At 40.3% G+C, this 13,150-nt stretch overlaps 2 protein-coding genes across 2 annotated transcripts; one reads left to right on the forward strand and one right to left on the reverse strand.

Annotated features, from left to right (window-relative positions):
- Window positions 1-1,111: 1,111 nt before the first annotated feature.
- LOC111797669 (transcription termination factor MTERF9, chloroplastic) lies at window positions 1,112-4,998 on the reverse strand. The gene is made up of 5 exons (XM_023680747.1): window positions 4,625-4,998; window positions 3,693-3,777; window positions 3,477-3,619; window positions 2,707-3,399; window positions 1,112-1,939 (listed from the first exon to the last, which is right to left on the reverse strand). The coding sequence occupies exons 1-5, from the start codon at window positions 4,958-4,960 to the stop codon at window positions 1,622-1,624; spliced, it is 1,575 nt and encodes a 524-aa protein (XP_023536515.1). The 5' UTR covers window positions 4,961-4,998; the 3' UTR covers window positions 1,112-1,621.
- Window positions 4,999-7,819: 2,821 nt separating this feature from the next.
- On the forward strand, window positions 7,820-12,115 carry LOC111797099. Its single transcript, XM_023679995.1, has 6 exons — window positions 7,820-8,976; window positions 9,070-9,149; window positions 9,239-9,361; window positions 10,242-11,057; window positions 11,206-11,419; window positions 11,497-12,115. Exons 1-6 carry the CDS (start codon window positions 8,664-8,666, stop codon window positions 11,988-11,990), a joined length of 2,040 nt encoding a protein of 679 aa, XP_023535763.1. The 5' UTR covers window positions 7,820-8,663; the 3' UTR covers window positions 11,991-12,115.
- The last annotated feature ends 1,035 nt before the right edge of the window (window positions 12,116-13,150 follow it).

Consider the following 13,150-nt stretch of genomic DNA (forward strand, 5'->3'; position numbering starts at 1 on the left):
CCAACTCAGCGTTAAAATAAAAAATTTCAAAGTTCGGCCTTAAAGCCTTAAATAAGGTAAGACTTCGGTTTCAAGTATTTCTCAAATCTCGATGATTGTGGGTCCTGATAGGAGCTTCTCGATTCTTCATCATTCTCATTGGAATGAAGAGACTTTGACGACATTTCTTAGAAGGAAAAAAACGTGAACTTCTATCTCTATAGCAATCATTGGATTTCGGGCCTAATGGATCCAACGCATGATTCGAATGCATCTTTATTATCAACAAAATTTCTTCAAACTCTTTCCTTTTCCAGCTCTTCCCATGAGGCCGAGCTACCGTTGATATTAGGGGTTGCGTTAACTAAAAGCAATAAAATAGAAATGTCCAAGTCACCATTCAACAAAAATGTCGATGTCAACAAAAATTTCTAGAAAAAAATTAAAAAATTAAAAAATTAATATTTTACCTTTTCCTAACCCGTTACAATATTCTAACCTCGTATTGCTTATATTTTTTTTTATTTTGCATTAATTTTTGTAACGACATAATAGAAATGTCGATGTCGTACATATTAGAAGCTTTAGGTCTCTGTCTCCTCAAATTCAGCCTAGCTCAATGCTACGTAGCTCTTCCTCAACGGGAAAACTAAACTAATGAACATGAATCCCATCCATAGAAGTCAATCTGAGTGGTTCCCTCCCGTACATCCGCGGATGAAAGAGTGGACGAGCTCCCTTTCAATTACATCGTGTTGGCCGATAACCCTCAGGCATCCACTCATGAATGGTAGTTGACTGATTGGAGTTTGTGGAACAATCCCATCCTTTCTAGTACTTGTGGAGAATCCACACCAGTAAGAAAGAGCATAACACATGGACATGTCCATAGAATTATCGATGAAAATGTCAACACGCTCACAGAAACACAGAAACTTAATACCCGATTAAGATATATAAAATCTCTCAAAATCCGCAACAAAAAGACAAAAAGTCCTACAACTTTCAGGGCATTCAGAGACCAAATCACCAGGAATTTTCAGGGCATTAAAGTTCATCATCACTGTTGAATTTCCAGATATATGGTCTTAGTAGGCATAACGAAAAGACAGAAAATGCTCATATGGAATAATGAGAAGTAATCAAACAAAGAGGACATACACACATCAATTACTTAAAGGCCAAAATTTGTGTCAATTACAACAACTTAAAGACCAAAATTTGTGTCGATCACAACTTTCAGGACATATAAAGACCAAAATCACATGGAATTTGTATACACATTGTAGAATGCGCCTCTCCCCCCATCATTGAAAAGATTTTACAAGGAATTTCTGTTATAAGTGGAACGAGAACTTACAGTGTTGTGTATGCGTGTGGCAAGCTCACCAGCCCCTTTTGAATGAGCTCAAGTGCAGTAGACATGGCAGGTAAACTCCACCTCTAATCTTACCAAAGAATTGCAGCCATTGGAGTAGTTCATAAGCTGATTACGGCAGCATGTAACCAGAACATTCATGAAGTCGGCGACATGACCTGTCGAAAGGGAACTGCATAGATATAAAGGATTAGAGAACTTGTGTCATCCCTCTCAGTTTAGATGGAAGAACTCCGAGGCAAAAATCAGACGTTTCGCTTCAGGTTATCGTCTCCTTTCGTATTTCTGCGCAAATTCTTTCAATAGCAATCTCTTCCGAAATTCTAGATACTTATCTAGGCTGGTTTCGGCCCACTGCTGACAAAAACATTCATCAGTTGGAACGAAGGAACTTAAAGGGAATGGTCCTTTGGGTGCTTTCTTGAGAGAAACTAGGAACCGGTGTCGAGGTCGGATTCTTTGATCCAAGGACAAGCTTAGATACATGGGATATTTGGTCAATGATTTCACTTCGTTGCGGAGTTCATTGATCAGATACATGTATTTGGGCTTCAAATTATCCTCCAAAGATAGAGAAAAAACCTGCAGTATCAACAGATCCGGTTAAGGAACCTAAGACAAGATTTACGAAGAAACTACTAAAAAACCATTTGAATTAAGTTAGCAACCGAAATGAGGCAACAAATAAATTTTAAAGTATAATGTAACTTTTAATACCACTTCTTACAGCAAGAAAAAGAAAGAGTTGGGTATGGAAGGCTTTTGTTGAGGATCGTTGGAAAGGAGTCCCACATTGGCCAATTAAGAGAATGATCATAGGTTTATAAGTAAGGAATATATCTCCATTAGTATCAGACCGTTTGAGAAAACCAAAAGCAAAACCATGAGAGCTTATACTCAAAGTGGACAATGTCATACCATTGTGGAGGGTTGTGGTTCCTAACATGGTATTAGAGTCATGCCCTTAACTTAGTCATGTCAATAGAATCCTCGAACAAAGAAGTGGGCTCCAGAGAAAGGAGTCAAGCCTCAGTTAAGGGGAGACTGTTCGGGGAAGCTTTAAAGTGTACTTTGTTCGAGGGGAGGATTGTTGAGGATTGTTGGAAAGGAGTCCACATTGGTTAATTAAGAGGATGATTATAGGTTCATAAGTATAGAATACATCTCCATTGGTATGAGACTTTTTGGGGAAATCAAAAGCAAAGCCACGAGAGTTTACGCTCAAAGTGGACAATGTCATACCATTGGGGAGGGTCGTGGTTCCTAACGGCTTTAACATAAAAAGGGGTTTTTTTTTTTTTTTTTCCTTCTCAAAAGATGTTGACAACAATAATACAAATGCATAATACCTGTGTAAGGCTAGTTATGACTTTCAAGATCTCAGAATTTCGCATTCCAATGCTTCTCAGGAAATTGATCCGGGGCAGCAATCCGTCATCGATGCTATAGTGGAGGAGTTGAGGATGTTTAGTTACCATCTTCACTACATTATCACGAGGGGCTCCAATTTCCTTTGAAAGAAACATATATCTGGTGTTCCATGATACATCAATCCGTTGAACCAGGATTTGAGGACTCAGTTGCACAACTTTACCCAAATCCTTTTCCTTAATGCCGACTTCCTCGACCAAGTATCGGACGGTGGGTTTTAACGAATTCTCAACACTATAAGAAAATAGAGATGGAGCAGCAGCAATGATCTGCCCCACTCTGGAATTTGGGATTCCCAAACTAAGTAAGAAAGCAACATGAGATTTCAAATTGTTCTCTACCGTGTACTCCAGAATTTGGGGCTGCCTCATGAGTATTCTTCGAACATCCCTCTGTTTGACACCGACACTCAACAAGTATTCTAGTCTTTCTTGAGCAGAATTAACATTTATTTGAAGAGAAGGCATACGTCTCTCATACATTTGAAGAAAATGTGATTCTTTGAGCCCAAATGTTGTAAGATAATCAAGTAGAGGATACCATTTCTTGTCCAATTCTATTTCTTCTGCCAGACGAGGAAATCTATTTTCCATAGCTTTCTTGGTCATCAACTGAATCAATGGAAACAAACGCAGATTTAATATTTATTTTAGCAATCTGAAAAGTTTAATAAAGTTTCAAACTCCACCTTTCCTTGCTTGTCTACGTTGGTAGAACCAGCTTCCTCCTCAATCGTGTCGTCTTGGTTTTCAGTATCATTTGTGATATCTTGTAAATCAAAGCGGTTGGATGATCTTATACCCCTACTTTCTCTGGGATGTCTCAAGTTATCTGCACAAGAAGAGTATGCTGAGCAAATCGTGCACGCCTTACGAGAAGGAGAAAGTAAATAGCAAAAGATAACCTCTCTGTGAGTTGCTATTTCTGGTTCTGTTTTGCAACTTGGCTCTCTTTCTTTTAGTATCATATTCAACATCCGAGACATTACCCTAGAAAACGAAAATTTCAGTGGACAGATAGTAAATAGTGAGATTCTCAATGATCAACTGCACACAAGCAAAGAACTATGAACAAAAAAAGCCACCAAATCCACTTTAAAAGAGCGCAACTGTAACAACTCAAGCCCACCGCTAGCCGATATTGTCCTCTTTAAGCTTTTCCTTCTGAGCTTCCCTTCAAGGTTTTAAAACGCATCTAGAGAGGAGAACGACTTGGCTATTACAAATGGTATCAAAGCCAGTCATCAGATAGTGCGAGGCACTGGTCGTAGTAGGACTAGACTCTCTCCATAGTAGACACGTTTTAAGACCGTGAGGCTAACAGCGATATGTAACGGGCCAAAACTGACAATATCTACTAGTGGTGGGTTTGGTGGGTTTGGTGGGTTTGGGCTGTTATAGCAACAGACATGGAAGCAATTACATGAAAAATAAAGCTACAATTTCCTCTAACTTACCAAGTGCACTCTTTGCATTACTCAATTAAAACCAGATATAAAACTTGATGAAGCTCATTTGGTTGTCCATGGCCAGAGCTATGTAATTTCTACCCAGCATAAGCACAGTTTCAAATACTTCTTTTAATTCTTTTTGTATCCTCCTCATTTCTACTCCTCACTCATCAATGAACAGTCAAGTTTCCCATCACAACAAAAATCAATCCAACCACGTCGAAAATTTGGAACCAACAACGAAAATTAAACAAAATCACAACTCCACGCCATTTCTACTGAAAACAAACCCGCATTCAATCAATCAGCAGACACACTAAGATAAGAACAACCACGAAAACAATCTAACTTCCAGAAATTAGAGAGAACAGAAAACAAGAACTCACATTATACAACCAAGTATCTTCATCATCATCATCCTCATCACTGCTAAGGTCATCCACATCCTCTCCATCATCATCGCTGTCAAACGGCGACAAATTCTGACCGAACCTCGACCTCCGTTTGGGCTTGAGAATCCTAGCATTGGAGTGAGTCGACCGGACCAAAAACCGACGCACGCTCCTCCTCCTCCTCCTCCGACTACCAATCCCAACTCCATGAAACTTACAGGCTGAGGTCGAAGAAGTGTACGAGAATTGAGTGGACGGATAGAAATCGGAAGAAGAGGGAAAATCAGAGTGAATTGTGGGAGAGAAAGAGAAGAGGAAGAGAGAAGCCATTTTTGAACAGATAACAAAAAAGGATAAGAGAGAGAGAGAGAGAGAGAGAGAGAGAGAGAGAGAGAATATACCGAAAAACCCTAAAACAGAGAGACAAGAATATCTCTGGTTGGAATTTTTTTTTTTTTTTTTTTTTTTTTTGAATAATGTGTGGAAAATAAAACGACGTCGTTTGGAGGATGACGTGTCACGGTTAGGAAAAATGCGGTTGGCGCGAAACGAAACTGAAAGAGGCCGACGTGGCAAAATAGAAACGGTATTTTTGAGGATTTGGAGTTAGTGGTACGAAATTGTTGATAATGACACCTGCGGGTTACAAAACTAAAAGCTCTAAGTAAATTATGTATTAAAATTTTCACATTCTTAATTTATACCGACGCTAACCCGAAATTTCACGTTGGTTGGTTTGGTTACTTGAGCCTAACCCAAAATTTCATGTTGGTTGGTTTGGTTACCTGAGCCTAACCTGAAATTTCACGTTGGTTGGTTGGTTACCTGAGCCCAACTTGAAATTTCATGTGGGTTGGTTTGGTTACTTGAGCCTAACCCAAAATTTTACGTTGGTTAGTTTGGCTATCTGAGCCTAACCCAAAATTTCACGTTGGTTGGTTTGGTTACCTGAGTCTAACCCAAAATTTCACGTTGGTTTGTTTGGTTACCCGAGCCATCTGAATAAAATCCACAACCCAATCTATCTGAGTTAAGTTGGACTGAATTGTCGGGTTGCTTTTTTACTGATTCATAATACATGTTATATTAGTGACTAAAATCTTATAAAATCCAAATACCAAACATTTACAAATCACAACACATTACTAATATCAATTATAAACGTTAAATATTTTTAACCTTGTAAGGTAAAGTTGAGTTGTAACTTTATTTTTCGGGTCCGACCAAAACAATGACAAACCGCAAATTAAACCAAATATTTTGTATTTCAAAAATTTAACTCAACCTAAGAAAAAAATCTAACCCAACCCAATCTTTATAGTTTGGGTAGAGTAGTCCGGGTTAGTCGGATTATCGGGTTATATGTACACCCCTAGAATATTTCTTAAAATACATAAAAAAAAATCAAGTCGGAGTTTCTTTGACAATTAAATATAGTAAGGTCAAAGCAATGTTTCGTAAGAATAAGGTAATCCCGACACTAAAAAATTGATTCCCTTTTTTAAATTTAAATATAAAAATGAAAATAAAAACCCTAGTTGAATCGTTGAACAGTTTGTTACAAATAAAGTCGATATCAAATTTTGATTGGGATTAAAGGATTAAAATACTAACATGTCGTAAATTGAAGGGTCGTGACATCAACAACCGTGAACATTCAAAATAAAGGATTAAAATATTGTCTTATTAATATTAAAAGTTTAGGGACATACTTGTAATAAACCTCATACGTGAGGGGTAGTTTGGGAAATTTTTATTTATTTATTTCGTTATTTAACTTTTAAAAGCTTTAACAAGTCTTTGAATTTTTAATTTTGGACTATACTCCGACATTCGCATGCATCTCGAAATTCAAATCTAAAATCTTAAGCTCAAAGGGCAAAACTCGAGTGGTTCATAACGAGCCAAAACTCATAGAATCATGCACAAAGCAAATGAAATCATTCGTTTTTTAGGGTTTAGGTGTAAAAATCTCAAAAGGGGAAAAATCAGAAAGACTTCAAGCTCTATAAGAGACAGTGTGAGATTCCACACATTGGTTCGGGGTGGATTATGAGATTCCACATTGGTGGGACAATGGAACAAAACATTTTTTATAAGAACGTAGAAACTTCTCTCTAGTAGACGTGTTTTAGAAACTTTGAGGGATGCTTGGAAGGGAAAGCCCAAAGAGGACAATATCTACTAGCTGTGGGCTTGGGTCGTTACAAATGGTATCAGAGGCAGACATTGGGTGGTGTGTTAGCGAGGACACTAGGCCCCTAAACGGTAGATTATGAGATCCCATATCGGTTGGAAAGGGAAACAAAGCATTCCTGAGACAATGTGTTAGCGAGGACGCTTGGACCCAGTGGGGTGGATTGTGAGATCTCACATTGGTTGAAGAGGGAAACTCGAAAAGGAAAGCCCTATCGGTTGGAAAAGGGAACAAAGCACTCCTGGGGCAGTGTGTCGAAAAGGAAAGTCCTATCAGTTGGAAAGTGGAACAAAGCACTCCTGGGGCAGTGTGTCAGCGAAGATGGATTGTGAGATCCCACATCAGTTGAAGAAGAAAACTCGAAAAGGAAAGCCCTGTCGGTTGGAAAGGGGAACAAAGCACTCCTGGGGCAGTGTGTCAACGAGGATGGATTGTGAGATCCCACATCGGTTGAAGAGGGAAACTCGAAAAGGAAAGCTCTATCGGTTGAAAAAGGGAACAAAGCATTCCTAGGGCAGTGTGTCAGTGAGGACGCTTGCACCCAATGGGGTGGATTGTGAGATCCACATCGGTTGAAGAGGGAAACTCGAAAAGGAAAGCCCTATCGGTTGGAAAAGGGAACAAAGCGTCCTGGGGCAGTGTGTCGAAAAGGAAAGCCCTATCGGTTGGAAAGGGGAACAAAGCACTCTTGGAGTAGTGTGTCAGCGAGGACAGATTGTGAGATCTCACATTAGTTAAAGAGGGAAACTCAAAAAGGAAAGCCCTTCTGATTGGAAAAGGGAACAAAGCACTCCTGGGGTAGTGTGTCAGCGAGGACACTGACCCACAATGAGGTGGATTGTGAGGTTCCACATCGGTTGGAGAGGAAAACCCGAAAAGAAAAGCCTTAAGAGGATAATATCAGCCGAGTGGCTCAGACGACACTATCACATACAAAATGAATAGAGATTTCTGTAGAAGCAACTATGGCGGCCCATTTGATCCAAAGGACCATCTTCCTCAATTGTTGGACCCGACTCTTTGGGCACTCTTAGGCTTTTCTCAGTATCCATACTTTTCTGCGGCCACTCCCCTCTTCTCCGCCCGCCCTCCTCCTACTCTTCACCTCCCTCTCATCAACTCCTCTGAAGCTCTCATCCTTCCCATGTCCATGGCGTTTCTGAGCTCTCTTTCTTTCCATTGAACAGTTGGGGAAACTTTTAATTCTTCCCATTTCGTTAATCTTCCGTTTTCGGCCTCGAAATTGGAGATTTCTCCCTGGGTTCTTGAGCTCCCTGCGTAAGTTTTCTCTGGATTTCTCTCTCTGCGTAATTAGTCGAAAGGATTTGCCACCGTTTGGTGTTTTCTAGCAGCTATCAGTTCGTTTTCAGGGAGTTTGAGGAAATCTTTTGCGTTTGTGGGCTCTGCCCAATTCGTGGTGAACGTTCTTCTTTGTTCCTGCGATTGTTGTTCAATAATTGAGGGAATTTGTGCGGGTTTTAGGGTTTATGATCTTCTAAAAGCTTGTTGGAATTGGATGTTTGAAGATTGTTCTAATTTAGGGTTTTGTTTTGGCTGTGGGTTTAGCTTCTGATCTTGCTATGATACATCTAAGTTCTAGGATTCTTTAGGTTATTCTCTCTTGGATCATATGCCCTGTTTTTCCTGAGATCTACCCGTTTGGGCTGAGAAATTGTGGGTAATCTTGATGGACTGGTGGGCAACATTCAAGAACAGGTTGATATCATACAGTAGTTATTGGGATGAACGATTCTGCATCCATTGGCCGATTTCATGGACTCGTTCCGATGTCGTTAGCATTTGATTTGAATTTAAGTTCTTGTTGTTGATTGTTTTATGAAATTTTTGGCCAAAATGATGGGACATGGGAACTACTTTGTGGAATGGAAGGAGCAATTTGTTTCGCAAGAACGAGGAAACCGTGTCGTTCATTATTTTTTGAAGGATTCGGGTGGAGAGTCGATTCTTGCAGTTGTGGGGACTGAGAGGAGCGTTAGACACATGTTTTATGTTGTTGCTGATGAGTTTTTGCAAGCTCATGGGAAGGAAAGTTCTGTTCATACCGGTTTCAAATGGAGATCGAGGAGAGAGGTCGTGGATTGGCTTACTTCTATGCTATCTAAGCAGCATTCGCCTCGGGATCATTCTGGTTTGTAGGATTTTTTCCGCTTTAAAACCATTTTAGGCTTCGAAGTTTCTCTTTAATGTTGTTATTGGCATCTTGACAAAGTTTTTTATGCAGAGCCTTGTAAATTTGATGCAATACAAACCCTGGGATCGCTTCAATTTTCACATAGTGGAGTAGTTGTTCCACAATCCAAGGTACCAGATGATAAGCTAACTTCCTTTTCTTCCATTGTTTATATTCAAACATTTTTGGGCATTCATCCCTCAGTTCGATCTCGACTTAGGTTCGCCCATCAAGGAACTCCAAGGGACTTGCATCAGATATTGTATGGTCCGGTGCTGCATGGACTTGCGGTAAACGACTGAAGCATTACCCATCATTTTGCAGGAACGGGACTTCAATCATGGTGAGACCTACTCTCTAAAGGATATAGTGTCGACATGGTCGATTAATATGATTTAAATCTCCGTATCCTCGTATATTATCCCATTTATGTGAGCAACGGTATATCAATATTGAATGATTTCTTTCTCTATGCATTTCTTTCCATGATACCTGTAAATTGTGGTTGAATGGACTGTTAGTGTGAGATCCCACGTTGGTTAGAGAGGGGAACGAAGCATATTCCTTATAAGGGTGTGGAAACCTCTCCCTAGTAGACGCGTTTTAAAACCGTGAGGCTGACAACGATACGTAACGGGCCAAAGCGGACAATATCTACTAGCTTGGCTTGGGTTATTACAAATGGTATCAGAGCCAGTCCTTGAGTGGTGTGCCAGTGAGGAGGGTGGATTGTGAGATCCCACACTGGTTGGAAAGGGGAACGAAGCATTTCTTAAAAGGGTGTGGAAACTTCTCCCTAGCAAGCACGTCTTAAAACTGTGAGGCTGACGGCGATACGTAACGGGCCAAAGCGGACAATATCTACTAGCGATGGGCTTTGGCTGTTACAAATGGTATCAAAGTTAGTCACCGGGCGGTGTGCCAGGGAGGATGCTGAGCCCTCAAAGGGGGTGAATTGTGAGATCCCACATTAGTTGAAGAGGGAACGAAGCATTCCTGGATAAGGGTGTGGAAACCTTTCCCTAGCAGACGCGTTTTAAAACCGTGAGGCTGATGACGATACGTAATAGGCCAAAGTGGACAATATCTACTAGCGGTGGGCTTGGGCTGTTACAGTTAGATTATATCGTTGGTTTTTGGATTATCTGAGACCGTGCATGCTGCTATTACCATCATTATCCGATCACTAAATTCTTCCCTTCCCCCTCATCAATGCTATTCAGGTACAATCTTTTGTTTATGTCATGGCTAAGGGAGACAACCACTATCTTGCTTATCTGGAAGACATGTACGAAGATAAGAGGGGTCAGAAAAAGGTGAAAGTGAGGTGGTTTCATCATAGTCAAGAGGTGAAAGGTGTGATCACGTTGCGAAACTCTCACCCGAGAGAAGTTTTCATCACACCGTATGTGCAGGCCATCAGTGTCGAGTGTGTCGATGGTTCTGCAACAGTCTTGAATCGTGAACATTACGAAAAATGTGTGAATGCCTTTCCTCATGATGCACTTTCCAAAGTTCATCTTTGCTATAGACAGTTCAAAAGTAACCGATTAAAATCCTTCGACCTGAGTAAATTGCGTGGCTATTTCGATCAGCCAGTCTTCTCTTGTCTGAGTCTCAGTGTATTATCAAAATCCGAGCCCGTCTTCGATAGCTTGACTGAGGACGACGATGAAGATTTGGACCCAGAAAATAGTGTTAGACCGCTAGTTAAAAGGATGAGAAATGCTAAAGGATGTCGAAATTTTGAGTTCGCAAATTCAAAAGTTCGAAAGTCGGGTAGTCATCAACATATGTTGACCTATAAATCTTGCCAGAACCATAATTACAGCTTTCTAGGCACGAGGCTTCTTTCACATAGACATGTTTTGGACGATAACAACCCGACGTATGAGGTTAACGAGAAGATAGAATTGCTGTGTCAAGATAGTGGCATTCGAGGCTGCTGGTTCAGGTGTACGGTTTTGTATGCATCATCGAAACAGATTCGTGTACAATATGATGATCTGCAAGATGAAGATGGCTATGGCAACCTTGAGGTGAGTTTCAATGCAACACTCTTAGCTACTGCCCCGAGTTCATTCGATCGTTGAAAATCAATTTAATGTCGATTTTACACTTTTAAACGTGATTCTCGTGCATCTGCTGTATTAGTAAGTGACAACTCACAAGTTTTTCTGCTTATAGGAATGGGTCCCTGCTTGTAAAGTTGCTCTACCCGACAAACTCGGCATGAGGCACCCCGGTCGCCTAATCACAAGGCCAGTCCCACAAGAGAAAACAGAGCTCACTCTCGATATCGGTGTCGCAGTCGACGCATGGTGGAGCGACGGCTGGTGGGAAGGAGTCGTTACTGGCCTAGATGTTTCAGGCAACGACGACGTGCTCGTCTACTTTCCAGGTACTCTTATCGAAAACGTCAAAGCCATTCTTCCCGTCCATCGATCGTTACCTAAAAACCTCCATTACTGTCAACAGGTGAAAGCTTATTCTTAAACATTCATCGAACCAATCTTCGAATATCTAGAGACTGGTTAGGAGGCCACTGGATTAACATCGACACCAAACCTTCTATACTTTCAACTATATCTGACTATAAACATTCCAAGTCTGCTACTCATGTAGCCATGTCGTGCGTCGACGTTAACACCGACACTAATCCTAGCCACGTAAAGGAGGAGGAAGAGACACTCGAGGAAACCGCGTTAGCTAGTCTCGAAAAGCTTCGTGAAGCAAACGACGAGCAGAAGCAAGTACCGTCGGACGAAGACAACCGGAGTGAGGATGATGATGATGTAGCTGACACGAAAAACAGTACCCGTGATTTGAACAGCTGTGATAGCGAGGAGGAAAACGATGAACGTAGCAATGGCGTTAAATCGGAAATGGATTGTTCCATGGAAACGTCTGAACCGAACCGAGAGGAAGAAGAAGGAGAGGACATGGATATGGAAGGTGTAGATGCTTTGTAAATAGTTGATGGCTTAATATGTATGTACAGAATTGAGTGCAGATTTAGTTTGAGAGTATTACTATCTTAGTGATGTAACAAGATACTATTAAAAGATGATTATAAAGTTGTATTTCGTTGTATTTCTCGTTTAGTCCCTAAACTTTGAGATTTTGCTTTTTAGTCCTTGAACGTTTAGAAATACCTAATAGAAACACGTTAAACGACTTTGTACCTCGAGCACTGATTTTCAGAAACCCTATGTACTTTCTCTGGTGTCGTTGATGTTGTGTGTTTTACGTAACCAATCGTATAAATATCTCTTTTTAACATAACATAGGTTACTGAAAGGATCTCGATGACCCATTAAAGCACAGGTTTTAAGCAACCAATCGGATCGTATAAATATCCTTTTAGCATATCATAGGTTTCATCGAAAGGATCTCGGAGACCCACTGAAGCACGAAAGTGGATAAGCTCACACTAACCATCAATTTTGGATTGAATTCGGGATTTTCCTTGAAAGATGTCGGGAAGGAATTGGAATGTTAAACTCCCAAACTCTCTACTGTAATACGCTTTCTGAATTACTCGTTTAGTTTCTACGTTTAGAAATGACTGATAGATTCTTCATGTTAAACAACTTCGTACTTCAAACTCATGATTTTTTAGATTCCGACTAAACAACCGAGCTTGAACTCACGACTCAAAAAATCTATAAAAAAGAACTAAACAACTCCCGAACTCATAACTCTAAAAACCTTCGAAAAATGTATATATACTTTTCTCAGTTTTGCTGTTACAGTGGATTTTACGCAACCAGTTGGATAATAGAATATCTCTTTAACATAACATAGATCATTGAAAGGATCTCGGAGACCCACCAAAACACGAAAGCCAGAATTTTTTAGGAAATGGATTTATGTTCGAAGAGTGGATAACCGACACGGACAAACTCACACTAACCATCAATTTTGGATTCAATTCAAAATTTTCCTTGCAAAGTATCGGGAGGAATTGAAATGTAAAATTCCCGAACTCTCTCCCTTCTCTCTTCTCATCCTCTATAATCTCTTAAAAAATTCATTTAGTGTTCGTGTTCGAGACGCCCACTTAAAAACTCGAGCACAAAATTTCAAAATTCAGGGTAATGAACGGTATATCGTACTGGAAACCTCCTTA

Source organism: Cucurbita pepo, chromosome LG06, assembly GCF_002806865.2.
Source record: "Cucurbita pepo subsp. pepo cultivar mu-cu-16 chromosome LG06, ASM280686v2, whole genome shotgun sequence".
In the NCBI taxonomy this organism is placed as follows: Eukaryota; Viridiplantae; Streptophyta; class Magnoliopsida; order Cucurbitales; family Cucurbitaceae; genus Cucurbita; species Cucurbita pepo.

Bases quoted from the DNA above. Each gene is read 5' to 3' on its own strand.
- LOC111797669 (XM_023680747.1), bottom strand. From the start codon at position 4,960: ATGGCTTCTCTCTTCCTCTTCTCTTTCTCTCCCACAATTCACTCTGAT. The intron at 3,778-4,624 runs GTGAGTTCTTGT...TTCGTTTTCTAG, and splicing joins AAGATACTTGGTTGTATAAT to GGTAATGTCTCGGATGTTGA. The intron at 3,400-3,476 runs GTGGAGTTTGAA...CCATTGATTCAG, and splicing joins ACGTAGACAAGCAAGGAAAG to TTGATGACCAAGAAAGCTAT.
- LOC111797099 (XM_023679995.1), top strand. From the start codon at position 8,664: ATGAAATTTTTGGCCAAAATGATGGGACATGGGAACTACTTTGTGGAA. The intron at 9,362-10,241 runs GTGAGACCTACT...AATGCTATTCAG, and splicing joins GGAACGGGACTTCAATCATG to GTACAATCTTTTGTTTATGT. The intron at 11,058-11,205 runs GTGAGTTTCAAT...TTCTGCTTATAG, and splicing joins ATGGCTATGGCAACCTTGAG to GAATGGGTCCCTGCTTGTAA.